The following is a 27,964-nucleotide window of genomic DNA, read 5'->3' on the forward strand; positions in this document are numbered from 1 at the left end:
GACACAGGAATTAGCTCCGCTTTCCCACCCCTGGGAAGCTCTTCTGAAGTCACAGAGATGTCACACCTCCAGAGCAAGATGACAGCATTAGCTGTCTTGCCCTTTCCTCCCATGCTCCAAACCCAGCGCGCTATTTATGAGCACTAAATACGTGCTACAGCACCCTGTTCTCATCTGCTTCTTTGAGACTCTTCCTCATCTTGGGTGACCTAAACAGTGGGTGCGAAAAGGAAGGAGGAGGTGTAAGACAGTCATCTTCATGACATATGACTATTTGCAGCACAGTGCTATTAAACCACATTTAACATCTAAACACATTCAGTACGCTACGAGGCTCCTGAGCTGACTAACCACAGAGCTGAGGTTAAGCTAACTTGAAGCATCAGCAACTCCTTCCACTGGCACCAGCTCTTCAGAAGGAGGCCAGTCCACTTCTAGCCACCACGCAGGGCAGCAGCGGGTCCTGAATGCCGGGGGAAAAAGGAGGTCACCCAACAGGCAGGGTGACCCAGTCCGTTCAGCAGCATCAGCAACTCCAAAAGGTAACTCAAAACCAAAGGCAGCAAAGAGCTCAGCTAGATGAAAGGCAGATGTAAAGCTCACAGGGGGACTCAGAGAACTACAAGAATGATGCAGACAGCACGAGGAGGCACAGCTGGAACTGCGAGGCCCCCACCTCCCAGCCCTTACCTCATCCACACAAGTTACCCACCCAACCACAGAGGAACCCCTCGGACAGGCAGCGGGCTTCTCTCCCCTGCAGCTGCAGTGGGGCTCCCTTCCACAGCCAACAGGGTTGCACTGGGACGTGGCTTTTAAGAAAAGCAATCACCCACAAACGTTCGCAGGGTGGAGGCAACACGCTTTCAAATAGGGCAGTGCTACCACAGGCATCTGGCCATTCTAAAATGTCACTTCTTTAAACACTTTCTTGTTTCTTGACACACACCTGATGACTGCGAGTGGTTTTGGTGCTTCCTATCCGAGAGCAGCAGTTCCCAGTCAGCACTTTTCCAGCACACACGTGGAGAACAGGCCCAGATCCTGACACTTCTTGGCCAAAGGACCCACGCCTACATGAAACGCCCTTTGTTCCCCCTGCTTGGCTACAGCAGGGAATTAATGTGCTTGAAGGATTTTTATGCACGGTTGCAGTACCAGGCTGGGGAGGGCAGGTTAAATCCCACAACCCTCTGCCCACACCCCGAGGTACACGAGAACCTCGGGAGCGAGTTCAGAAGCACACAGGAAACTGGGTGTTTTGTCAAAAGGAGCGAAGCGTTAATCTAATTTTCTAAACAAAGCAGACAACCTGGCACTCAAAGCAGCTTACCACTTTGCACCTCCGTACAAGGCTTAGCAGAATGCCATAATTATAATGCCCAATTTGATTTATTAGAGGAGGCTGCTCAGGAAAGATGACAATTCAGTAGCATTGTGAAGAGAAGGGATGAGAGTATAAGGAAAGCTGCAAATTGATCAGTAATTTCTAAGCAACGTCTCAATATAATTAGCATTAATTACAGTAAGCTTTCCAAATTAGGTATAAACCTATGTTTAATAACCCTGAGATGCAAAAATTCCCCCAAATTCCAGGGAACTTAATATTACAGCCAATTTGTCTAGACAGTTTGGCAGGAAACACCAGAATTCTAGGTGTGAAGTTTGTGGTTATTAAAAAAAATATTTAGGTTGCTTATATCATTTGCATAATTAGGTTGAACTAAGAATAGCTTTGTTTATCCACCTTGGATTTTGCTGCTTTCATCAACCTTACAGGCCTGAAAACTTGTATGGCTTTCACAACTATATCAGCTAGGATAATACAAGGTATTTCAAAAGCTCCTTTTTCAATAAAAGATGAATTCTAAGTGTGACTTGTTTGAAAAGGTGCAGTATATTAATGAGTGAATCATCGCAGGTTTTATTTTATACTCTTTGTGCAAGCTCCTCATCCTTTTTGGAGTTTGTTACTTATATCATCGGGGGGGGAAATTAAACAATGGAGGAAAGAAAAGTGAGTTCAGAGTTTCATGAATGTGGCAGCAAATATCCTGTCTAATCACCAATGGCAGCCAAATACTAGCCAGAAGAAACACACAGCAACGTTCTCATTTTTCAGAGCAGAAATACAAGGAATCCAAATGCTTGGTAAACTGAGGCTGTAGAATATAATTACAGAAACTGGAATTTGGCCTGTGTACCCAACCCTGCTGTCCCAAGGGTTTGTAGGGAAGTGTCAGGAAATCCCTACTGGCCACAACTACTGAAATTCACTTTTATATTTCATGTAGAAAATGTCAATATTAACAGCCTTTTCCTCCCATGCAGCAGGCTGAGGAGCCAGCTCACCCTGGCTCCAGGAAGACCCTGACCTCACATACCCACAACAAAAACGTGAAACGCACCAAACTCCTTGCAGTTTAAGTTTAGACTGGAAGGAACAACTCTCTAACCCTTAGAAAGACAGTATTTACTGAAGCCAAGCTTTCATGTCACAGAAATTTTGAAGGCAATTGAGGGCTAATGACCTCCTGTGGAGCTCCGTGTTCCCACACCCGCACCGTACGGCTCAGCTGCATCAACATGAGCATTTGTAGGGTTACTCCATGAACCAGCACTGCAAGGTGAGACAGCCTCATGTATACTTCACAAGGGGGTGCTAGATTGATGTTTGGGCTTTTTCAGGTAAATAAAAAAAATTGACACAACAACTGCTTCACAGAGGCAGAAGTCAGAGGAACTGATGGAGCGCAGTGTCACAATCCTAGCACCTAGGAACACCATAAAGCAATATTGCTTCCAAATATTTCCTATCAGAGCCAGGGCCTTCTGGTGAAATAATCCACCATTTGTGGATTCTGATCTCAAGAGAGGGTTCCAGTTGCTCAAGCTCTCACTGAAACTAAAGTATGCATCTATTTACCCATAATAAAAAGATATTTTAATTTGCACAGACTGCTTATTTGTGCACAAACACATTACACCTGTAACCAGAGGGGGGAACTGAAACCCAATCACTTGACTACTAGAAGAAGCAAACAAGAAATTTGATATGCTTTAGCTCTATATACACTGACATCTTTTCTAAAAACAAAACATTTGGTATCACTTTGGGGAGCTAAAAGGGAAATAAACACAGCAAATATTTTACTAGAAGCGCACAGTTACATGATTTGCTACCTAAATGTTTACAGGCAGAGAAGTAGTAACAATTGTACAGAAGTTATTTGTAGTGATTAATTCCCATTATTTTTCTTTAAATCAAAATGAAGAAAATGGGACTTTTTCTAATTCTTTAATGAGAACAATCAGCCACTAGAAGAGCAGGGCCAAGAGCTGACCAACAGACTTTCTAATGCAAAACATGGTGAGCCCTTTTGAATGAATATCCTAGAATTTAATCACAAATGGTTGTGTATGGTGGAGAAATTACACAGGAGGCCAAGTTAGATGACCTTATTGATCCTTTCAAGTCCAAAAATACTGGAAGTCTTTGAAAAAACACTTCCAAAAAATGGTGAATTCAATCTCCTGTTGAAGACAGAGACACAGAGAGAAACGATTTCACAAAGCAGAAGGTGCACTTGGGTTAAACAGCTTTTTTCCTGCACCACAAAGAATTCAAGATAGCTTTTCATTGCAGTATACTTTTCAGCTTGGAACAAATGCTGGAGGGTCAAGTACACTGATCTTCCCACTGGCTGCCATTTGGCACCGTGCTAATGGACAACTGGAAAAGTGTTCATAGATACAGGCTGCTGTGCCAGGTGGATTTCCAACTGATGAATGAGCACTGAGTCACCAGCAAACCTCCATGCTGAGCAGCAATAAGTGATAAACAGCCTGCCAACCATCGTGCCTCTCCTTTGTCACCTCCCTGGCTCTGCACACACTGTGGTTAAGATGGGAGTCTGTACAACCGCCCCCTCCAGCACCACAACTCTTACTGAATTCATGCTCTATCACATTTCGAAGGGCACAGAGAAAAGACTCCCAAAATCACAACTTACACTAAACTGACTTCCAATGTCTGCAGTACTTGGATATTCCCTCCTTCCTAGGATACTTCTTTGGGGGCACACGACCTTAATTCATGAGATGGACACATTCACACTTGCAACTTCCAGGAGCACATTAACAAGCAGGTTTTCTCCAAAGAAGGCTACAATCTGCCTAGGAGCCACAAACCTATAGTGTGAATTACTACACTTTCTCAAACCTGCAGGATACAAAGGAGACCTGCTCCTTCCTTTCCACATCACCCAGCACACCTGGGTTACCAGAAGTACCAGAGAAGCCGTTTTACATTAGCAACCCCAGCCTACGAGCAGGACAAGATTTCCACAGCCACGACGCAGTCATTTCAGGTGAGAAATGATTCCCCTACCTGTTTGGTTAGCTTCAAAGGGAGTTTCTTCTTCACCCGTTCTTTGCCTCTTTCTGCTTCTCTCTCAGAGCTCCCAGCGTCATTATTATGGCCATTTTCACTTGGCTCAGCAGACACACAGTTTTCAGATTCTCTAGGTTTCTTTCCTGGATGCCTCTCCCATTTCTCCTTCCGCTCCTGAGGCTTTAGTGACATGTCCTTCTGCAAAGAAGAAAGAAAATAGTACGTCCTTTAAATTCGTTATGACTTCTTTTAAGCATTAAGCAATATAAATATTAAATAAAAACACAAACAAGACAGCATGTTCTTTCCAGAGATGACTTAAGATGAATAATTAGGCGCACAGAATGCAAACAGTAATTTTAGATTAGATTAGGATGAACACTCTGCAGGCTATGTGTTTGATTAATTTCAGAGATGCTGGAACTGGTTATGAAAATGAGTTTGCTTCAGATTAATTCAGGAACCATATGTCAATAGCACCTAAACAAATCAGCATCCTGAAGAACAGCATTTAACTCCGTTCATCTGAAAGAGGGATGGTTTTTATTTCGTTGTTTCTGATCTCAGAAAGTAGCATAGCAGACCCCCCTTGGGCCTGACAGTCTCTGGTTCACAGCGTGTTCATATGGAGAAACACACTTTTAAAGCCTAACACGCATTCAGTAAGCAAGCCGAGATCAATGCCATCTATACACATAACAGAGGTTGAATACTTCTAAGTGTTAAGTGTCTGCCCTGAATCAGAGCTATAACATACAATCTAAACGCAAGTTAAAAGCTGGTCTGTCATGTCACGGCGATTAACACGAGGAAGTGAGATCAGAGAAGGGAATTACTATCGCTGTCCCTGGCATCTCTGAGAACTGTAAGCCGAACTCTCGGTGACAACTTATCGACCTCTCCCCCTAAACACATGGTACAGAAAAAGAGCTTAAGAAACAATATACTAAATCACTAAGACGTGAGTTCATTACAGCTAGTTAAGATTTTCACTATGTCTTTTATTAACTGCTGAAGGGTCAAAATTAAGCCTTCTGGAATGCTTTGCAGACTCCATACCAATTATTTTTTTACGCAAGGTAACTGCATCAGATTAGGAAATACCTTCAAAAGCAATGCTGACCATGCCAAAACATGTCAGCTTCAGCCCGAGAAATGTTTCCAAATGTCTCGCCCCCCTTCTGACTGAATTACACCGTTAGCATTGGTATCCTACACGAACGGAGCACACAACACAACCCGCTCACATTAACAAACACACCTTTGCTACTGCTAAAGAGCTCACAGAAATCATTAGCTCTCTAGCCTCTCAAAATCTAAAGCCCAACAAAAAAAGAAAACTGGGAATTGGGATGAAATGCCCTGCTGATTGCTCTAGATTACTTCCTCCCCCTCTCGTTTAATTAGTGAATTGACTGCCTTAGCATGCAACATGCTGATTGCACTCCAAATCACTCACCGCTTCAAGTTGCCCTTCCTTGGGAAGCAAGATGATGCACTGACACTTTTAGGGCGGCAGAGACATGGGAACTTGAGTCACAGTGATAAACTACGTAGAGTTGTTTCCTATTCCAACCCAGGCCAAAAGACAATTAATTATCCAGCAGCCAGACAATCCCTACAGACCTCAGGCAGGGGTCCTCTGAGAGGCTGGCAAGCTCCTCTTAAAGCACACATATACACAGCAAGTTGGAAACAACAACAACAGAAACAAAACAGAGAGATACCACTTCCCACCCCCAAATTAAATTAAGTAGCACTGTCTCAGAGGCGCAGAACAACAGAATACAGCTCAGCTTGCCAAATCCGTAACTAGCGAAAGAGCAAAAAAATGATTGTCTGGCATTATTCACTGTGAATGATGAAATGAAGAATACCAATTAGCATGTAGTTGCTCGCTTTGGTTTTTAGTTTTAAGATAACACTCTACAGCAGCAGTCTGAGATGCCACTAAAAGAAGGTCACACTGTCCTATTTGCTGAGAAGCTGCTGAGATAGAAATCAAAATGCTAAGCTTTAGTAACTAATCAGAAACTAGCGCAATGGAAATGACATCTGCTAACTGATACTCAGCAAAACATTAGAAACAGAAGTCACCAAAAACGTGCACTTCTTCATAAAGCCAGCTGCAGCTGCAACGTGACGGCGGACGCAGGGAAGAGGCTGCACAGAGCAGCACGGGCCCCGCTGAGGGAGAAAGGAGGCAGTGGTAAGTCAATGTCCCCACCCGAAAGCACCAGAAAGTCAGGCAGTCCTGGCCCACCTGTCATGTTCACTTTTGAAGCTGCTCTCAAAGGCAGTAAATGGCAGTCTAGGTTTTAATTCCAGCTGGCTTCGCATGGGGATTGAACTCCTCTGCATGCCTCAGGGAGTTCTCCCTCAGTACCACCCACAGCACGCTCACTGAAGGTTTTATAAGACTCACTTTCCCTCAGAACTAGTCAAGAAAGCTGCATTTTTCCCCTTACTGAAACTGGAAATGAAATTCCATACTTCGAAATTTGGCATTTTATCCCCATTTTGTTTTGAGATTTAAGGTTGCCTCATCACTGAGCTACTAGCAAAATTAATTCAGGGAGTACACTCCTAACTGGATCGCCGCCAAGCAAATAACGCATTCACTTGCAACACCACTTGCGTTCAAGAATCTCAAGCACTTCCCAGGCAGCCCTGCATTAAGACCCAGGCTCTGGTAGCCAAGGCTGCTGCTTGCCTACAGGATGAAGGCGGAGAGAGGCATCCTCGACTCTGCGGCACGTCTGGGGCCACCGTGGGGAAGAAGCCAAGTTTCTCAGCCCTGTGACAAGGGAGATTATTCCCTGGTCCCACTCCTCCCCACTCCAGCAGAGGATGCCGTTCACAGGGCTTCGCTTTTTCTGGGAGTGCAGGATGCTGAACTCAGCTGCTGCCTACTGACCGAGGGCGACAGCGGGGCTGGTTGCTTTGCAGTGAAACACAGACCTCTCTGCAGCCTCAGGCAGAGAGCAGGAGGGGACTAATAGGGGCTCTGTTCTTGCCTCCTTTGTTTCCTTGTTTTATTTACTCTACTAAAACAACCCTCCAGCAGTTGCTCTTTTACTGAAGTTTATGACCTCCAAGTTGGGGACCTCATTTAGCACAAGAGCTTACTATTCTTGGATGTGCTTGTGCATAGGCAATTTTTGGAAAATGTAAGCGCATACAGAATACACAGAACGCTGCTGCAGTGAACACTGACTGGTGCACGATGACTTCAATCCAGCGAGTCCAGCCTGCAGGTGAGTCTGGCCTTGTGGCAAACTGCTCCCCTGGAGCCTTCCCCTGAGAGGCATGGACCTGCAGCTGGTTTCGCCCTTTGCACATCACATAAAACCTCGGGGATCCCCGGGCAGTGCCTGAGGTCACAGCCCGAGGTCGGAAAGACTCCATCTCCATCCAGGGCTTTCTGGCAGAGCTGCCCCCCCGGCGTTCGGGGCCCGATTGCCCCTGTGGCAGGGAGGGCTGGTGGATGCGGGCCCGCTCCCTGTTCTCAGCTCCAGGAAGGAGATTGCCAAATCTCATTCCAAAATCCACAAAACCATTTCGCTCCTTACTACTTGCTGCTGCTAGGGCTGTCTCCTACCTGTCCTCACTTCAAAATCTCTCTCACACCTTCCAGGGCAGGCTACAGCCTCTCCATCTGCAGCCCCTCGTCTGTCTGGGCCCCAGACTGCGAGCAGATGGCTCCAACTGGCTGCCTGCGCACAGGGGAAGGATCGGGCCTTTCCCCAGAGCCTCCTTCCTGGCAGTCACCACACGAAGCACGCAGACTCTATCACCCCATTTGTTTATTCGGATGTACAAGTATCAAAGACCATGTCCAGCTGAAAACCTAACTGTGGTACCTCCTCCCTGCGCCGAGAAAGGCCTCAGCACGGGCTGGCAACCCAAACGTGTCAACCAGATTCCGTGACAGATTTTTACCACAATAAAATCTCGATAAATGCTTTTTCACTTCTATTTTGGCCCAGGCTAGTTACAGTTGTACAATTGCACCTCTGCTCGCAGTGGAGCTGGTGACATCCCTCACCAGATGAAGGCTCCTTCCCCCAAGCCGCGTCTGCCAGTGGCACGCAGCTGCCATCTCCAGCAAGACGCGAGGTGCGCAGCCCTCACTTTATAAATAAAGCTATGAATAATGCGGGTGCACGGTCATCGGCTTCGGAACGAGATTGTTCTTACCCCTCAAGTGCCACAGCAAGCAATTTCTGTGCAGTGGTCTCCATGTCGTCTGTTTGATCAGGAAATAACCACCAGCCCTAGAGGGCCCTGGCGCAAGCTCACACCCGCGGCTACCCGCTGGCTGCAGTTATCGCCGTGTGTTTGCTCAGCCCGGCTCAAGCTCTGCCTTAATCCTCTGAGTTTGCACAGCTATTTGAGATCTCAGAGAGCATGCAGGGGGAGGCTTGGGTTGTAAATACCTTTCAGAGAGAAGGAACACAAAGAGCGAGAAAAAAAGCGCAAAACCACACAGCTAGAAGAAAACCTCAAGTGTGCTGCTGCGGGGTGCAGAGGACAAAAATAACATCTACCATTAGTAAAATAACAACCCTCAGCCCTCAAGCATCACTTAGAAATGCAGCCCTGGTGTGAAACCATGTCTGTTACAATCCTCTGTCTCCAAGGTCCATCGGACACTGCAAGGCTCACACGGGCAGCCAAGGACTGGTTACACTGCTCTGTTGCCAGGCTGCCTCTGCTGACTTTAAAGGATTATATGGGCTGTTTTCCCAGAAGGGAAACAGCCTCCAACTCTCTCCACAGCTACCTCACAGGCTGTTCATTCCAGCACTTATTCCTTAAGTTGGGGAGCATGAAATATCCCGCTGAACATCAAACAGAAGGATCCACGCACAGGAAACACAAGGAAAGTGCTGTTGCTGAAAGTGCCCCCGCTTGTCCCTGCTTCTGCCTCCCGCTGCTCTCAGCAGAACTGCAATGGAAAAGCCCCCGAGGATCTGAGCACCATCTATCCTTACATTAACTTCAGCATGCAATTAGCAGTAGGGCTGTCAAACACATTTGTTTAACAGTTCAGAGAGAGATCGTGGCTCTGAGATCAACTGGAACAGATTTACTTTTAATTAGGGTTTTTGTTGGTGCCGGTTGGTTGTGCTGATTTCTTTAATATTCCTATTGACCTGGTACCCAGTTTGTACAACAGCACCACAGAAGCAAATGCTGCTTTAATAATCCTGTGCCTTCTAAGTAGAAAAAGTACTTCACAGATACTGACAAGACCTCTACTAATAGAAAACTATCGTCCATTTTGTTGCATAGAGGTGACACAAGAGACAGCAATTTAAAGGGAAAGATAATACCGGAGAGGTACATGAGAAAGATTCAGGAAAGAAGTGAACTTCAGAGAAGGAGAAACCACTCCAAGATCAGGATCAAGCACAAGAAAAGAGGAATAGCCAACAGGCAGATGAAATGAAGTGAATAAGAAGAAAACAGAGATATAATAAGAAGAAAAGAGAGATATGGGATGGGAAAATGGTAACTGTACCAGCAGACGGCTAGCAGGTATGACCACCAAGATGACTGAAACTGAACTCTGTGCTGAAACTGTGCTGAAAAAGGCAGGAAATAGGTGGAGACTGAAAGAGCAGCAGGAGCAGCCACAAATGGTGGGAGAAGAGGAGTCTGAGAGCTCTGCCTGGTGAGCTCTGGGGCAGAAAGCCCCGCCGAGGGGGGCAGAGGAGGCAGGCGCGTGCCCACGGCTGCTGGCTGGAAGCGTGGCCCGGCAACTGGGGCAGCAGGCTGCTGGCACCCCGGCTGCGAGGCTGCAGCTTTCCCAGAGGGGGAAGCTCTCACTTTTCCTGTAACACAACACACACTTGTTTGTTTTACTTTCCCACCCTCTCTTCTCCCCCACTGCGAGCTTCACTGAAAATGTAACTCAAGCCCCAAGCCTTTCAGCCAAAGCCACTGCAGCTTTTTTTTTTTTTTAAAGCAAAAACACGTCTAGGTTTGAAGTGACTCTCTTGCTTTGACCCTACATTCAAGCAACACAATCAATATCAATTAAAATGATTGCAAATGAAATCCTTGCTTGTTTAACCTTAGACTGCAATTCTCCCTTCCTAGCTGACACATTCCAGATGAGTTTGGGTCTTGCTTTTTAAAACGCATCACATTTGCTCTGACCCTGTCAAGTGTTTAGCTCAAGAATAAGATGACTTTCTGACAAGACAGCTTTGGAAATGTTAAGACATTTGAAGTTGCCACTGGTTTGCAGGTTTATGATACATGATTTAACTTTAAAATAAAAGCGGATGAACCAATAAACTCGGTGTAATTGAAACAGTCAAATTTATTACCAGCGGCTGCGTTCCTGTCACCTGTGAAGAGCTGAAAAGCAATCTGCCGGCACTCTGCTAAATGACCACTTGTTATTGTCTCGCAGGAATTAAGACCTTTGCTGCTAGACCTTGAAGACACTGTACCAAATAAGGTACCTTGGACAAATGTTACTTCAAGCCAAAAATTACAGAAAGGAAGGTCAATGTCATTCTACTTCTAAACGCATTTCAAGCCACTATACGTTCACAAAGCTTTGCCCGCTTGCAGAACCATTCTGGAAGCGGTGTTCAACAACAATTTATGGGAACAATAGAAGAAGGAAGGCACACAGCAAATACCTCATCTGTAGGAAGAGGTCAAGGAAATCTGCATGAATGTGAACATATGGCTGTCCATGTTTTCAGTATAAACCTTTCTTCACCATCACCCACTGGGGAGATAGATAAACAAAATCTACTGTTTTAAGCCACAGTCTGCAAGTGCACCAGGCAGCAAGCCTTCGCGTTCTTCCTTCTCCTCCAATTTCCTCTTTGGAGCCTGTGGGTGCCTCACTGCAGAGAATTGCACACATCTTCCCCACTACCTGCTAACAGACATACTGTACAGCTATTAAAACTCCCACAGGTGCTTGCTGTCCATCAGAAAGGAAATGATCCCATTTTAAGCCATCAGTATTTCCTCTAGTGATGGCAGTAAATGCCCGACGAGTGCTCACAGAATTACTGTCAGCGGAAAGTGTGTCAGAGAGCAAGGGAGCTTAAATGATTGAAGGGAAGCTGGGGCACCATTTTCAGGTAGCTGAAATGAGGCATATTGCAAGCCCAGCCTGCCCAGCTTTCACAGCCTGCAGGAGTGCTGAAAGGCACTGCTGTTCATGCTCTGCAAGGCCAACCTGCCCAGCTTCCGCAGCAGATAAAAGTGCATTAGGCTGAAGCTGCTTTCAGCCAGGACTGTGAGCTCAGCCGGCCCGGTTTACGCAGCGTATGAAGGATTTGGAAAAGAGCTTGTGCTTATCTGACAGCACCTACTTGAGCTGATTCCAGCGGCATCGCCAGGGAGAGCGTGCCTCCTGCAGACCGAGCGCACGAGAAGTGCCGCTCCTGCAGCCTGCCGTCACCTCTGCGAGCATCCTCTCAAAGGGAGCAATCGGGGTGGCAGCATGTGATCCAGGTCTGGCGTTTGGGGGAAAATACTCAGAGTGTTGCACTCGGGTGCAAATACTCAGAAGCACTGCTGGGGGCCCACGCTGCTGACAGGCAGCAGTCGCGAGCTTGTTTAAAGAGCACAATATAAACACTTAATCTGAATTAATTCCCCCCTCTGCCCGGATTATGGGAACAGGCACTGCTATCGAAGTCAAACCACTCCCACTGAGTGACAGAATCAGGACTTGAGCAGCCGCTCCTTGCTGCAGCCAGATGTGGCTGGTTCAGCGCTCATTTCCAGCCCTACCAGGAAGGCAGCACAACCCCAAGCCTCCAGCCGCACCAGCTGGCCCCAAGCTGCCAAAGGAGAAGGCATCAGGGTCCTACCAGCCCGGACTGGTATAGCAGATGGACGTTTTACCTGCACCAATTTTCAGTTAAACTTACCAGAAAAAGCAGGAAGGCACCATTGAGTAAAAGATATCTCCAGCCTATTTGTCCCTATGGACAAGAATACTTAGAAATACCAGCTCCCTAAAATTAGAAACAAAAAGAGATAACACAACCATTCCAACTCTGCAGTGCGGTGGACATTGTGCTTCCCTGAGCTAAACCAACCTGACCGTGGGCAGACGGACAGGGCTCACGGCTCATTTACCACCGCCGCTGCCTAAATTAGTCTCCTCAATCTATACTTGTGTGTTTGAGGTTTTCATCTTCATAGTGCAAAGTATCTAGCAACCACATGAAGACTGAACTGGCTACCACGTGAACAAACAGCTTGGGGCTTAGTAACAGTAGCTCTACCCTTAGGTAGGTTGGTCATGAATTCAAGAATCTCAGGCCTGTTTTTTTCAGTAATTCACACTAAAGAAACGCAAAGCTTTCGTTTATTTTCTGGGATTCCTAACTCAGCTACACGTGTAGTCTCCACTCACTTTTAGTGCACACTTCTAAAACGTAGCCATGAAAAATGTACTGCTCTTAAGGCAGCAGCACGTAAGGAATTAAATGCTCCAGACAAATCTCCCACAGGATGACAGACTCAAACACATTCACTCTGCAAGCAGCTGTGGACGTTCTGAGGTTCTGCCTCCACCCTGTGCTCTACGACCACCCCCGAGGAAGCACACCGCTCCCAAGGACTCAGCAGAACAGAGGCACGGATGCTGGCTGGCTGCAGCCGAGCAGCTTGACACAGTCTGCACAAAGGAGACGAACACTCACAAATCCACTCCTGCCAGCTCTCCTGTAGGGGCGAGTCTCCAGAAGAAAAACCAGGCATATCCTGAATCCCTGGTGCTGCATGATAAATTAATTCCTGTTCAAACACTATGACACTAGAGGCATTTTTACCAACTCTGCAGTTGCCCTCAGTGGTAGGCAACAATTTGCAGTTCAGCTGTCATGAGGTCTAGCATGCGTATTAAATAATTAGTCCTCTGGTAGTTTCTTTTGGCTGGGAAACAAATGAGAAGAAATATAAATGATCCAACAACAAGAAATATGTAGAAGGCAGCCACCTCTACAAACAGCTGCCCATAGTATATTACTTCAACCTAATGGGAAAACGCGGAGTGAGGTGACTTCTGGCACAAGAGAAATGCCTCGCTAAACGTCTAAATGTCACCGACACTAATAAAAAGTCCAGGACAGCGCATCAGCGCCTCTCTCGTCATCCTTGCTCTTCCTCAAACATGTCACTGGAGAAATGTATTTTGCAACAGAGGACTGCAGCTGTCAGTCTCGCCAGCAGCTATGTTCTCCTGCCTCGAGTGGCTTAGCACACCACGTGCTCGAGAGCAGCTAATCTATAACTGGTTTGCTAGAACAAACAATAAGCAACCAAATGTTTCCATATATCCTTAGGGCTTCAGAGAATAGCTCCAAAGATTCTGGTATCAGTGTCAGGAGTGAGGTATTCATTTATATCCTAGGCAATCGCTGAGAAAGGGGAAACACAGTATATAGCAGGCAATTTTGATGTATTCTGTGTTATAAAACATTTTTCAGACAGAGAGCTCAAAGGTCATTAATAGATTTTCATATGTTTACAGACAGCAGCAATTTCAAGCTCTGTAATTTTAAAACTGCATGTCAGTCTCTCAACTTCCAGCTGTTATTTCAACATTAGATAATGAACACAATGCAAAGGTTACACAATCACTTGAACCAGCTTATGCTGTAGATCCAGTCAGACAAATCATTATTAAGTTCTAATTACACATACATTATTTTACAACTCTTATTAGAACAGCAAGGCAAATCCTCTTTTTATAAAGAGATCAACAGTTTAGAAAAAGAGGCCAGAAAGGCTATTCTCTTAACACATCGGGGTTGCTCTTCTCTGCCCCTCCGCCCCCTAAACCCCTGATTTCTAACAGGCACGGGGACAAAGCTGCACCTGGTTACAGCAACCCGTGGTGCTCAGCCAGCCACCAGCCCACAGCTTGCTCAAGTGCTTTACAGGCTCCGAACACACAGACACTGCCACCCACTTAAAATAACCATCTTTGATCAGAGGGGGAAAAGTGCATAGTGGTTACCCTCTGTACCGGCTGAACATGCTCCTGTTTTTAATTCAGACAGCTACTTTCAAACCAAAAAGGCACCCTTCAAAACTTCACTTTTCCCAGGGACCATGTTGCTGTATCGCTGGGCAATTGTTACCTCTGTAATCCCCTGCTCTGACTCTGTTATCACGCAGTGTAATGAACGACACCATTCAACTGCGGAGGGGTCTTAAGAAAATCCGGGAGGTGCTGGCAGGCGCACCCCTTTGCCAAAGGAGCACAGCAGCAAAGTGGGGTTTGCTCTCGCCTCTTTCCCTGCCCCCCGTTACTCCAGGCGGCGCAGTGTTACCCACTCTGGTTGATTCCCAAAGCCAGCTGTCAGTCACACAGCACGCAGCTTCAATGGGAATTGAAGAACCGCATCCCCAAGCCTTGGCTTTGAAGCAGGCCAGACCAGCAACGTCCCTTTGTGTGCGCGAGGTGTCCCGCGGTGACAGCAGCGCTGCCCTGGCACAGCGATGCCTCTCTAATCCCCAGCGCACCCTTAGCCAGCAACGAATTTCACACTGGGAAATTCCTTGCTTTGACATTAAATAATTCCAGCTGGGATTTTCAAAGGGTAAGAGATAGGAGCCCAATCCCATCACATTTCAATAGGAAGCCCCTAAGGTTTATTTTATTTTGAAAAAGGAAACCCAGATTCCATTCTCATTTCCATCCCATTTTCCTCTGGGAGATGAACGTGGAAGCAAGAAACAGAGGGCAAGAGCAATGCTAATGGCAAGGCAGGCTTACAGACTGACAAACGACAGCTCCTGGGTACCTCAGCTGGCACCATATGACACAAGAAGGAACAAACAAATCAGTGCATTCATTCATTCGAGCTTCTCCCAGAGCCCAGGAGTAGCACTTCTGCCGGGTTGGTCTCACTTGCCACTGAGGAAGAAGTTCCGAGCGAACACTCCACCAGGAGGTAGACAATTAAAGCTCAGGAGGGAGCAAAAGCAGCAAGCTGCGGAGAGGAGAGCATGTGCAGAAGGGAACTGTGCTCCTCTTGTCCCAGGGAACTGTGCTCCTCTTCTCTGAGCACATCGTGTAAGGCCTGAGGCAGGCGGAGCTGGGGGACGATAACCCCTGCAGAGGAAGATGCCACAGAGAGGTGCCATCACCTCCTCCTCCTGCTCTCACCTAACCCAAAGCACGGGGTGCAAGTTTTTGCATGCTTTGTCTCTCTTTCCAGTATATTTAGAGGACTTTGTTTCTTTCTCCCCATCCAAGTGGTGCTAAAGAGGGCCTCTGTGCCACCACCTTCCCTTCCTCAGCCCCTGGGAACTGACCTGTGCTCACTGCTTAGTTCTCCAGTACAGAAACCTGTCAGCATTTCGGGTTCCTCAGAGCAGAGCCCAAAGGCTGGTTGGTTTGTAGGATCTGTTTTCTTCCTGCCTGGAACAAGGCCTTGCCAGTCAGAGACGTGAGAAAGGGGCATTCATGCAAAGTTTTCCACTTGCTGCCTGCGCTCAATTTTGAAATGCAACAGGGAATTCAAACACGATACAGAGCAGCAACTCCCATCACTGCTAACCCACTCAAATTAGTGAAGAGCCCTTGTGCATCTCACGATTCATGGCTCCGAGGGTATAACTTGGCTTCTCTTTTACTGCTCACAGCACCTTGTCAATGGCACGCATCACGGGGTGAGAAATAGAGATGTAGCACGCGGCGTTCGGTTGTTCAAGTGGGCATGGCCAAGTGAGCTGAAACTCCAGTCCGTGTGAGCAGGGTTAGAAGGGAACAGATGAAACCAGAGACTCCGGAGAAGAACCCACATGGAAACAGGGCTTCTTGTGATTGCTTCTGTCTCGCACCTCTTAATAAGCCCCATCACAGCTGCCATCTCCACCAGCTATCTGCTTCCTCGTGTAGACAACCAGGAACAGAAGAGCTGATGTGGCGATGGCGCTGTACACGTGCTGTGCAGCATCTCGCTGCTAGCGCGGCGCGAGCAAAGCACCAGCACGTCCCGCACCCTGGGCTCCCACCCCAGCTCTCAGCGTGACCATGCGAGAGACACCCGCCCAAAAAATTCAGTCCCCTGGAGAGCCCCCGGTGCCCACCAGCAGGGAGGACGGGCGGGATGTGCAGGGCAGCCTCCATGGCGGCCTCCATCTCGGGAGGCTGTCGCTAAGCAACCAGGGGCTCCGCTACCCGCAGCATCCTCCCCGCAGCATCCTCCTCTTCCCTCCTCTCCCCTCCGCTCCTCTCGGCACCCGGCCACGTGCTCCTAGCCCCTCAAAACCCGGTGTGCAGAGCAGCTCTCCTCGGGGGGTTCGGGGAGCACCGACAGTGAAGACTGCAGATAAAAGTGTGTCAACAATACCATGCTTCGGAACAAGATAAAAGGGCAGAAGGGGAAAATTGGATGCATCTGACCAGAAGTACTCAGTAAAGCAGAACTGGGAGATTCCAGGTATCGTTTGCAGGGCAGGAGATGGATTTCCAAGGTCCCCACCGTGACTGAGCACAATTACAATTGTAAAGTCTCCAGTTTTGGCAGGACCACAAAAGCAGGTGACCCCTGAGACCAGTGCCCGCCCTGCAGTGACAAAGGAGCAAACGCCTTCCCAAACCCTGCATGTACAGGCTGCTGGTACAGAGGCCATACAAACAATAGGACCAGTTTGAAGTTCGATCCATCCTATAGAAGGCAGTGATCTGCAGAGCACACGGCCACCTTAATTACCATGCACTTAGCAGCAGCTCTCCCCTCTGCACACTGAGTACATTTCCCATCCACACGTTATTCTGTTATTGATGCTGATGAGGTTTGTAGCTCTCAAATCCCATTAGGGAAAGCCTTCCTCTAGCAAAGAAAAAAAAAAAAAAGTGTCTTGAGAAGGTGAGGGAAAGTTCTTTCTTGATTTAAAAATAACATTGCCACTTGGTTGTTATCACGCCTTTCTCATTAGTGATTTTTAAAGCATAATGCTTTAAGAATCAACATTTTGAATCCCCCATTTTACAGGAGGAGGAACAAACAAATACAAAGCGACTTGCCCTAAATCAACCATGAATCCTTTGGCAAATTCAGGAAGAGTTTCTACATCTCCCAGGCCACGCAGTGCTCCAAGAGAACCAACACAATGACAGAAATCCCCTCCCGACACTAGAAAGCATTTAACCCTGGTGGTAGATGTAAGATTTTTTTTTTTTTTCTTGGACACACAATAAATGCAAATGCAGATATTAGCTACATAGGAGGCTACAGGTGGGATTTGTCCAGCTTCAACCTCACATCCTTTTGAGTGTCTTAGATAAAAACCAGCTTGAGAATAGCAGAGCCAACGTGATCAATACATTAAGTCAAGCTGTTTGTTACCAGAAGAGTAGAACTGGCAGCTCTTCTTGGCTCCTGCAATATGACACATAACCTGGCCTTTCTAATGCGCTGCTTTGGCTGGCACCCAAATCCAGCACCATCTGGCCAGCATGCGCGTATGTGTACAAAGAGGACAGAAGAGGCTCCTGGCTGACAGATGAAGTGACATATCAGTGCAGCGACACGGACTCCAAATCTCTTCAGAGGCTGCAGAGCCAGCTACGCGCCGTGGAAACTGGCGGCCAGCAAAGTGACTTCAGGGCACTGCGGGCTGAGAGCTGCTTGTCCACGAGAGAGCAGGGTAAACATTTGTTTTGTTTGTAGAAACCCTTAGCAATGCCACAAAAATATGCAAAATTATTTTCCTGGGGTAGGTTCAAAGCAGAGGGTATCGCATTTCCTTCCCTGCCCAAAAGCTAATCCCTGCATTCAGAAGCCTGATTTTTCCACCTCTGTTTTAACATTCAGCCTTTCATGACACGCTTCTGGCATCACCCAGCAGCCAGAACCAACGTTACCCCACGGCTTAGAGCTTCCCAAAGCTTGGCCCTCCAGCTGCGGCACAGGCTGCTCCTTCCTCCTGTCCTGCCACCAGGACGCCACGTGCGGGTTCTGCTCAATTCCACTTTGAGCACTTCAGTGATGGTTTGGCAGTAAGGAAATGGGAACCCTGGGTAGCAGCACGAACAGTGAGCTGTCCTGGAGAACGAGCGGGGTGTCTGCTGTCACATCTAACAGCCCGTCCTGCATTCACTCCATGGTTTTATTCAGCTGTTAACTCCACCGAGGTACAGAGAGTCACACGGGTAGAAAAAGGAGAGCAAGCTTTAACTCAGTTTATGCCCACTAAAAAAAAAAATAATTATCACTGGGAATCTGACAAAACAGCTACTGCGGCTTAAGAAAACACACACCCACCTATCCACCTTGCCTTCCTCCTCAAGGCTGGCATGCCAAAGCCAGAAATGAACATATGCTGGCCTGATACAGACACACCATGGCTCCTATGGGAATGGCCACTCAACACCAAACCCCAGCTATGTCAAGGCTGGGGGGTTAGGAAGAGCTTTAAATTGTGTCCGTCATTTGGAGGAAACCATCCCCAAGAATGGGATCAAAGGCTCCCCAGCACCATGCTCAATTCTTTCACTTGAGAACTGAAGGCATCACCCGTTGTTCACGTGCCTGTGCTCTCTGCTGAGCTGCTCGGCAGCACCATGCAGGTCCTTCGTGCTGCTCCCCACCTGGCCGTGCAGCGTGTCAGCAGGGACACACTGCAGATAAACCACTGGCGGTTTTCAATCAAGTTTTTAACCAAGCGAAGCAGAAAGTCACTGCCTCTACACACAGAGGGCATTTGACCAAGAAAATTCAAGTGAATGGGAATCTTTGAAAAAGGACAGAACCTCTGGGAACCCTGCAGATTACAGCATCCTTTTTGCTGTTGTCCAGCATTAACTATCCTCTGTTAATGCTACAGGTCGCACATTTATTGCACCTTCTACAAAGATGCCACTAGGAACATTTTTATCCTTGTTTTCAATTCCCTTAAGAGCCCATCATGAAAGCTTTGTGATTGTTAAAACACTGGAAGTTCAGTAGGTGCCAGTCCCAATTATTTCTATTACAAACCACAAAGAATTAACCTTATTTTCTTTTCTTTGTATCTCAGCAGTTCAGGTGTACAAATAAATAAATACACAGTCAACAAACAACTAATGAGCTCTTATAGAAACAGCCTGAAGGTTCACAGGTCAAGCTTAACAGAAGAGTCAGGAGTTTTGGAGTTAAATATCAAGGCCAGAACAAAGGGCTAAGTTATTAACAAATCCCGCGATTGTAAAACAAATGGTGAGAGAAGTGTTTAAATACTTTAAAACCCTAGTACTGTAGACAAAGCACTCAATCCTTGTTCTGAGCCTGACCCACTTTTCATTCAGAGGGATCAGCTTGCCTTACAAAACGAGCCAACTATCCTTCCCTCGGTTTTGCAGGTGCTAAAGCTCCAAGCAGGAGCCACAAGAGGCACAGAGCATCCTCTCCCAGGCCAGCAGCATTGAGCTGCAGAGATGGCCCCACTGCTGCCTGCTGCAAGGCTCCTGCGGGCACCTGCTGCCAGCACTGTCCTCAGATTGCTGCTTCCCCTTATCTAATCTTACTTCTTGGTACTTCACAGTATCACAGGTTTGGCATTTTAAACATTTGAAAGAAAAAAGGAGACTGCAGAAGCGCCCAAGGCAGATTATGATTAAGGCACTGATTGCCCTTGCTGCCAGGGACAGGTGCTGGCGCGAGGGCCGCTGTTACTGAGCGGCACACGGGGACCCCAGCCCTGCTCCTGGTCCCAGCTGGGAGCTGACCTTCCTTCTCCTCCTCCCCTTAGCTCCGTAAGCTCCTGGAGGAAAATACCGGACTGTACCCTTGGCTCAGCTCGCCACCTGGCAAGGCAGGCCCCGATCCCAGCCTCGGCAGCACCACGGTGCCACGTTCAGCCACAGGGCAACTGGAAATGCTCTGGTGGGCCCTGATGGAGCACGGTGAGCCGGAGCAGCGCCGAGCCAGCTCCGCGGGCAGCCACAGAGGTGGCAGTCCTGTCACCAGGCACAGAGCACAAAGGGAGAAGCTGAGGGCAAGGTGCTCGTGGCTGCTTCTGCCAGCGGTCACTGGGAAGTTTTCCAAGAAGCGATAACCCGAGCCCTAGCTGAGACAGTGTGATAAAGGAGCAGAGAGACAGAAAACAAAGGGGAACTGTAAAAGAAAGACAAAGCCCTTCTCCCCTTAGCACACCAAAACAGAAAGAAAAAAAAAAAAAAAAGCATTTTAAGAGGATGCAAAGGAAAAAAAATCACTAAGCTCTATTCCAGTTTTGCACTTCTAAAATATGACAAACATATAATATTTGTTAAACGTCACTCAGGCTCAGATGCAGGTGTAATTCCCTGGTATATCTAACTCTCAGGACAATCACAGAGCCCCTTACTTGCCTTAAACCAACCCCTACCCACATAGTTTACTTTTACGCAGCAAAATCAATGCACCCGGGTAATAAAATCCATTTTAAAATCCATTGTTATCAATGAAATAGTAATTCCCAGGACCTAGTTTCACTTTGTGTTTCTGAAGAACCACTTATTCTGCAGGGCACTGCTGTTATTTGACATACCTTCCTTGGCTGGTCTCCCTGTCCTTTTCTATTTGCTGGATTACAAACATTTTGGAGGTTTGGAAAGCACAGTCTTTAACATTTTATAGAAACATCTGCCAACAGAGCTGCTAAACACTCTTGTAAAAGAGACAGAGATGTTTATTTAGACATGCTGCTGACGTTTCCTGTTGCATTTTGATCCTGAGGCATATGCAGTCCTTCCAAACAATTTAGCGTGCGTGTACAGTGGAAGCGCAGTTCTCGGAGCAGTGCAGCTGAAAGTAATCGAGACTGAAATTTCAGGCCCATCACAGCACAAACATTGCCAAAGCCCCTCCCAAGGCTCCAGGCAGAGCAAGTACCTGATGCTTCTGGAGAACCAACACTGAAAGGCACGGAGTGGGACTGCGGGGCTTGTTTGGGGTGGTGTCACAGGTGGCTGGAGCGACGCAGGTTTCACGGGCACACAGGGCTGCAGGGCTGCGAGGCACAGTGCCTTCACTGCAGGCTGGCCAGTTCCTTGCCAGCCACAACACACCACGGCAGCAGCCCTCCGAACACAAGGTGCCCAAGTCAGGCAGGAAACCAGGCTCACGCTCCCACGGCACCGCAGGTCCCCGCGCTGAGCGGGCTGGGTTACCCGCTTCGCTGGGTGCGTGTCGGCACTGAGCGGTGCGCAGGTGTGGCCTTACTGCTCCAGAGCTCTGCTCTCAGGTGGATTTAATTACAGCAGCCCAAAGAGCTGCCATCTGACTCCTCCCTGCCCTTCTGCTGGAATTTACCACTCCAAGTGCAGCTGACAGGAGAGCTGACCCAGCCCGCAGCCCCTGCCGTTCGTAACTTCTTGGATTACTGTCAGCTCTCCACTGATCACAGCTAAACCACCCTCAGCTGCTGCAAAATCCCACCGGGATGATGAATCTGCATCCCTAGTCTCTCTGCCTTTGTTTCTTAGCTGGTAAAAAAGAGTAACTCCTCATGACAACATTAACACCATTAGCTTGGGCTACAATTTTCAGACAAGCTATGTGAGTACTAAAGGAAGAGCGTGATTGACCCCACCTCCAAGGAACCACCGCCCCCCAGTACCAACCAGCGCTGAATGACCCACGGCAGCTGAAGGGAGGGGAGAATCCCAAACCCCACTGCACGCTTCCGACACTTGATCCCTGGAAGCGAAGGATAATACTTGCAACAACAGATTATGAATCTGTGTATACAGAAAGGATTAATGCCGCTTGTTGGTCACAGAGATGAAGGAATATTAAAAAAAATATATAAAAAGGAGGCCTGTGAATTAAAGCTAACCACACGAAAATTAAGGAGTTTATTAAGGGCTACAGACCTAACAAACCAAGCAAGTGAAAGTACTTGCATGCAGCAGAGGAAGGGAAAATCATCCACTGCAGCTGAATTTACTGATTGTGGATTGCCCCCTCCTCCCCAAAGAATGGTTTTGCAGAACTAGCTGCTTTGCTTCGGATTTGGGTTTAGAACACCGAGGAAACAGAATGTCACTGCCTTAAGACCCTTGGAACCTCCTCACAGGGGAAAAAATAGATCTTTGCCTGTAAAGCTCGATCCTGCATGGTAGTGGCTGTGCCACAGATTGTTTTTTCTTCTGAGGCGCGTTTTAAGTTATTTGTGTAAATAACCATGCTGGTTACTCCCATCTGCTTTCCACAGGGAAGCATTTTAACTGTGAAGTAAGTAAATGACAAAAACTGGCATACAGTGAAAAATGCATTTTCTGCAACTACTCAAATTTTCTTTCACTTGAACCTGCTTTAACAATTCTGAGAATCTGCACATATTTGGGTAAAGCAAATTACTCCAATTAAAAAAGAAAGGGTGCTGCTATGATACTGAGACATTCTCTACGTACTCATAATTACTCGAAGAAATAGATTTTTTGGATTCTTTCTTTAGGGTCAAGAGGTTTCTAATTCCCAATAAAGGTCAAAGCATCTCGTTCAGATGAGATGATGAAGCTCCACAAGAGTTTGACTGAAAAAGGTCACCAAATCCAAATTCTCTCATATTCCTGAAATAAACTTTTAAATAAATGAGCCTTTGCTCAAGTGCTGAGGATATTTAAGGACATTGCAGTAAAACATATATACTGATTTCCAGTCATTCTTACCAGAGCGAGCTTGTACTAAGTGGCTACAAATCTGAATGAGAAACTTCTATCCATGCAAATTCTTCCAAGTGCTTTTTATGAGGTGGGAAGAGGGTGTACTGATAAAAGGCCAACACACAAAACTCAAGGTCAGAGTCTCTTTATAACAAGATCACATGGATTAACTCATAAATCAGCACACACACAGAGATGCAATGTTAACTGCACAGCAAACACTGCTTTAGTAGGAGGAAAACCTGATTCACTCACCTTCGCATCAACCTGTTAAGACACAGCACTGCATTTTCTGTCCTATCACAGACACCACTCCTAAGAGCCAAACCCACAGCATAAATAATCTGTTAAATGAACCCATAATCCATATCCAACCCATAATGCATATCCAACTTGAGGATGCACAGGGCTCAGGTTTGTGCCTTCCCACAACTACAAGGATGCAAGCAGATATTCTATGCATAGATCCCCTGCTCCATCTGGAAACCTTCCCTGAGGGGGAAACAAATCCAGGTAGGTCTGTTCCTACAGATTACCAAAATGCATCTGAAACAACCTTTTGGGCCACAGAGGCTTGCCCAAACTAAAGCTAGCACGTACAGATGATTAGCTCAGAAATTAGTCACATTAGCAGGTTAAAAACACGAGCAACCACCAGAAGAGCTTCCTGCTACCAATCCCAGCACAGAGCGCTGAGCCAGCCCGTCACAGAACTGCAGCTACAAATCGCTAACAAGCACCTTCCAAAAGCTGCTTTTCTTCTTCGTTCTCCAGCACTGTTTGGATTCATACCACAGGGTTAATTTGCCAAGTGACAAAAAAAGTCAGAGGCATCCCAAAAATAGGTCCAAAATCACCACCCTGGCAGCAGGGGGTAGTTTTATTCCAGAATGTTTGACAAGTTCCTCAGTCACTCTGTCCAACATAATAAATTCCTTGCCTGCTTTCCCTCACCTTGCTGCTTGCTCCCTGCAGTATTTCATCTGGGAACTTTCCCCAATATCGAAATGCACGATTTGAGGCTGCCCGCACAGTCCTTGCACTATCTCAGTCTCCAGTCAAGGTAAGAATGGGCAAGAACGGAAGAGCCAAGAAGCAAATGTAGATACTGGAAAGGGAATAGTAAAGATCATTTTACAATAAAGGTCATTTTCCAAAGAGTAAGCAGGGGCTAGGCAGGGATGTCTTTCTTTTGAGAGCAGTGCAGGAGTTGGAAGCTTCCTCACCCCCAGCTTCCATGCACGCAGCAGCAGAGCAGCGGGGCCCCTCCACGCCTGGCACCAGGCCGCACACACCGCTCTGCAGCACCCAGGACCCTCCATTCAGCCCTGCAACACGAGGCCCCAGCACGCCCAGCCCCAGACGCGCTCCCGGTATAAATCACTTCAGCCACTATTCAAATACCTTCCTCTGAAATCCCTTCCAAGAATTCAGAACCAGAAAGCCCCGAGCAGTCTCTCAGATAACAGCCTCCTTTCAAAGAGCAGGCAGAAGCGCCAGCTACCTGCCAGCTGAATTATTTAGGAGCCATGTGCGCGCTCCTCGTTGCTGCTGGTACAGTCCCTTCACCTCCAGACAGACAGCTCGGTGTCTGGCTCAGACTGACGTGCAAATAACAAGACCCCTTTGTGCTAGAACAGAGGCTCTCTCATGTGGCCAAACTCACGAGCTAAAGAAGAGAAATACAATACTATATATAAAACCCAGGCTCGTACAAACACCATTACAGACTCATGATGAGGCTGTGCTTCCTTCTGTGGCAAATTACATATCCAACCCCTAACAACAGCTTAATTTGTCTCCCACCTTCCCCCTCTCCCCTCCTTTATTTTTAATGTCTGGCAAACTTAGCACTTACAAAGACAAGTGCTTCAGAATGGGTCGGAGCTTGACGCAGACAGACGAGTTTCCCCTCTAAGCCCTGTTAAAACACACGCTCTAATTCAGCCTTTGCTCAAGGAAGGTTTCTGACTGCCAGATAAGCCACACAGCATTTCTGTAACGTGGACAAAAATCCACTACGAATTAGTATAAAACCAAACTCATTTCCTCTTCAGGCTAGGGCCAAGATTTGAATCGAGGTCTCAGGAGGTAAAAAGACTACAGCATTATAAATCATTTCTGGCTGCTTATTTGCCTTACTTCCGTATTTTTACACTTATCTGAAATCCACATATGTGCAACATTAAAAAGAATGGTGGGGTATTTCAGATTATAACTTAAGAGACAAGAGCAAGCGGTTGCTTCGAAGGTCTGTGAATTGAAACTTTTGTACTGTGTGCCTTCATCAGCACATTTGTTACAAAATAAAAAAACTGAAATGAATTTAATCACAGCAACCTTGATTCACCTCTCAGCTGCATAACACAAAGACATGCCATGATTCTGTATTTCCAGGACTTAAACACCTTAAAATCCCTGGATAAGAGTTAACACCCTTTCATTTCACTAACTGAACTAGTAATTTGACTCAGAAAATAGCTACAGATGTGGTTTCACATTTGTACAGGTTAGGTGTATGGGAGTGAGGGCACTTACAGATATCAGCAAGTCTTTTTTATTTTGCAGGCTAGAAGTTACCCAGGGCATGCAGCTGGTAATCAGTTCCAACACATTTATCACTTCAGGTACAAATCTCATAGCTGTCATTTAACCTTGCTGATGGGAAAACGAATCAAACACGGCCAGACTTCAGAAGCAGCAGCAAAGTCAAAAAATGGAATCAGAGTTTCCAGCGATCCCACCTTTAAGTCTTGGTTCTTGGGGCATAATCCTTCCAGAAACGTGAGCCGTGTGAGAACTGCTGCCTTAGGAGAGGGAACCACCATCCGCACCAAAACCCAGAGGCTGTTCTGCCTGGAGGAAGCCACTCGAATCAGGAAAAGGTTTACAACACTGCTTCGAGGATCCACGAAGCCCCAGCCGTGGATCAGACCCTTCCCATGGAAGATGGCAGCAACAACACGCGCTTCATGAGACAGGGTGGGAAAGGAAAAGTCAAATATCGACGCAGGCCAAAGATCTCCCTGCGAGCTCAGTGTTTCCCAAGCTGTCAGTAATGAGGCTGCTGCTGTCACTTACCCACTCAGTCACTCTCTCCCATCAGACACTGATAGCACGCCTGTCACAGCCGCAGCGATGCCGGAGTCAGAGATGACAAATCGCAGGGAAGACGTGTCAACACAATCAACTGGCCTGAAGACAGACAGCTGGTGCGCAAATTCCTCCACAGACAATATCGCTTGTGAAATCATTCCAAGGCATTTTTAGCAATTGCAAGCTCTCAACAACAGCCCCGGCTGCTAAAAATAGCCTGCCGAAGGCTCGCTCCAGCACTAATAACAGCGCTGGCTGAATGTGAGTCCTGCCCCACTCGGTGACACACGAGCAAAGCAAGCACCGACCTCGGCGAAGCTGGAGGTTGGAATGCTCCGAGCCCTGGCACCTCTAACACACCCGTATCGCGGTGTTCCAAGTCAGCTGCTAATGGATCCCCCGAAACGCCAGCTCTAGAGACAGGCAGACAGGGTCCTCCACCGCGAGGTAAGAAGTGAAGGCTCAGATAATTCTTCAGCACAAATACACATCAGCGTGGTTCAATACAAACCCTCCTCACCGCGAACAAAAGGGACCAATGCATCAAAGGTGCTAAGCGTTCCCATCTCTCACATTGCAAAAGCTCCCACCGAGCATCCATCAGCTCACAGAACATAACCGAGCATCCATCAGCTCACAGAACTGCAACGCCCTGGAAAATAGAGCAAAGCCTGCTTTCCCGGCAGAAAGCAGCATGGCAGGGACAGGCAGCCCCACTTCCCCTGGCACGCAGCTAACCACGACAGCGGCTGCTAGTGAGAGCTGCAGCAGCACCTGCAAGCCGGAGCTGTTCGAGACCTCTGACAGCTAAGCAGAAGAATGGTGAGGGCACAAGGTGCTCTCATATTCAGATACCCAGCACTGACTCTTCAGGTGTAAATCAAGACAGAATTCACCTCCAAATGATTTTTAATATAAAAATATACTGCCTCCCAACTCCTCCTGGCAGGTATGCTACCAAACCAACACAGACCACCAGGCTGGGCTGGATTAATCCCAGACTGAACCATGGCCTCTTGTTTAAAAGGTTGAATTCGGAGATACCCAGAGATGGGATCATCACGATCCTTGATAAACTGCTACAGCGGTTAATTATTCATCTTGGTACGATTTCACACTTATCTCCAATCTAAATGTATCAGTGTTACAGCCTTCCAGCTGCTGGATCTTGTCACTGCTCTGACTGCCAGACGAAGAGCCCTCTATTACCATGCTTCTCTTCCCCATACAGGTTGTTATAAATTGTAAGCGTCTCACCCCTCAGCCTCCTACAATAAAATAGCCGGAGCTCCTGGAGTCCTTCCCTGCGAGACAGATTTTCCTATCCTTTAACAATTCCCACGACGCCTTCCTGAAGTCTCTCCAATTTTTACGCGTGCTTCCTGAGCTGTGAGCACCAGGCTGGGATGCCGTGCTCACCTCAGAGCTGCTCAGCCCAGCCTTTCCCTGCCTGTACATTCAAGGATTTGCTAATCCTGGGCACTGCTAGGCTGTGAAAACCCCGATTCAGACAGTTATCCATCCTGACACCCATGCCTCTTTCAGGCTCAGCTGTTGCTCAGGAGGCAGCTATCCATCCTCCATCTCCTCATTATACACCAAGGGCCCTCATTTCACCCGCAGAGCAGGGCGTTTTATTACCCCAGAACACGTTGTTCGCAAAGCAATCCCAGTCACTCCAGTCCTGTTCCTTATCTTGCACTCCACCTAATCTGCGTGTTATCTGAGGACTTTGAGTAATGGTGCTATTTTTTTTTCCCCCTGGGTCACTGATTAAAAGAAGTTAAACAGTGCCATGCTAAGGACCTAGTACAAACATACCTTCTGAAAGCTGG

At 47.3% G+C, this 27,964-nt stretch overlaps 1 protein-coding gene across 22 annotated transcripts in view; it reads right to left on the reverse strand.

Annotated features, from left to right (window-relative positions):
- FBRSL1 (fibrosin like 1) overlaps window positions 1-27,964 on the reverse strand; it is a 519,307-nt gene that overhangs the window by 378,359 nt on the left and 112,984 nt on the right. For all 22 annotated transcript variants that reach the window (XM_072024428.1, XM_027469944.3, XM_027469934.3 and 19 more), the window contains exon 2: window positions 4,391-4,591. In XM_072024428.1, coding sequence (XP_071880529.1) covers window positions 4,391-4,591 — 201 coding nt within the window. The remainder of the gene's footprint in view (window positions 1-4,390; window positions 4,592-27,964) is intronic.

The sequence above is a fragment of the Anas platyrhynchos genome, chromosome 16 (assembly GCF_047663525.1).
Source record: "Anas platyrhynchos isolate ZD024472 breed Pekin duck chromosome 16, IASCAAS_PekinDuck_T2T, whole genome shotgun sequence".
NCBI classification, from domain to species: Eukaryota; Metazoa; Chordata; class Aves; order Anseriformes; family Anatidae; genus Anas; species Anas platyrhynchos.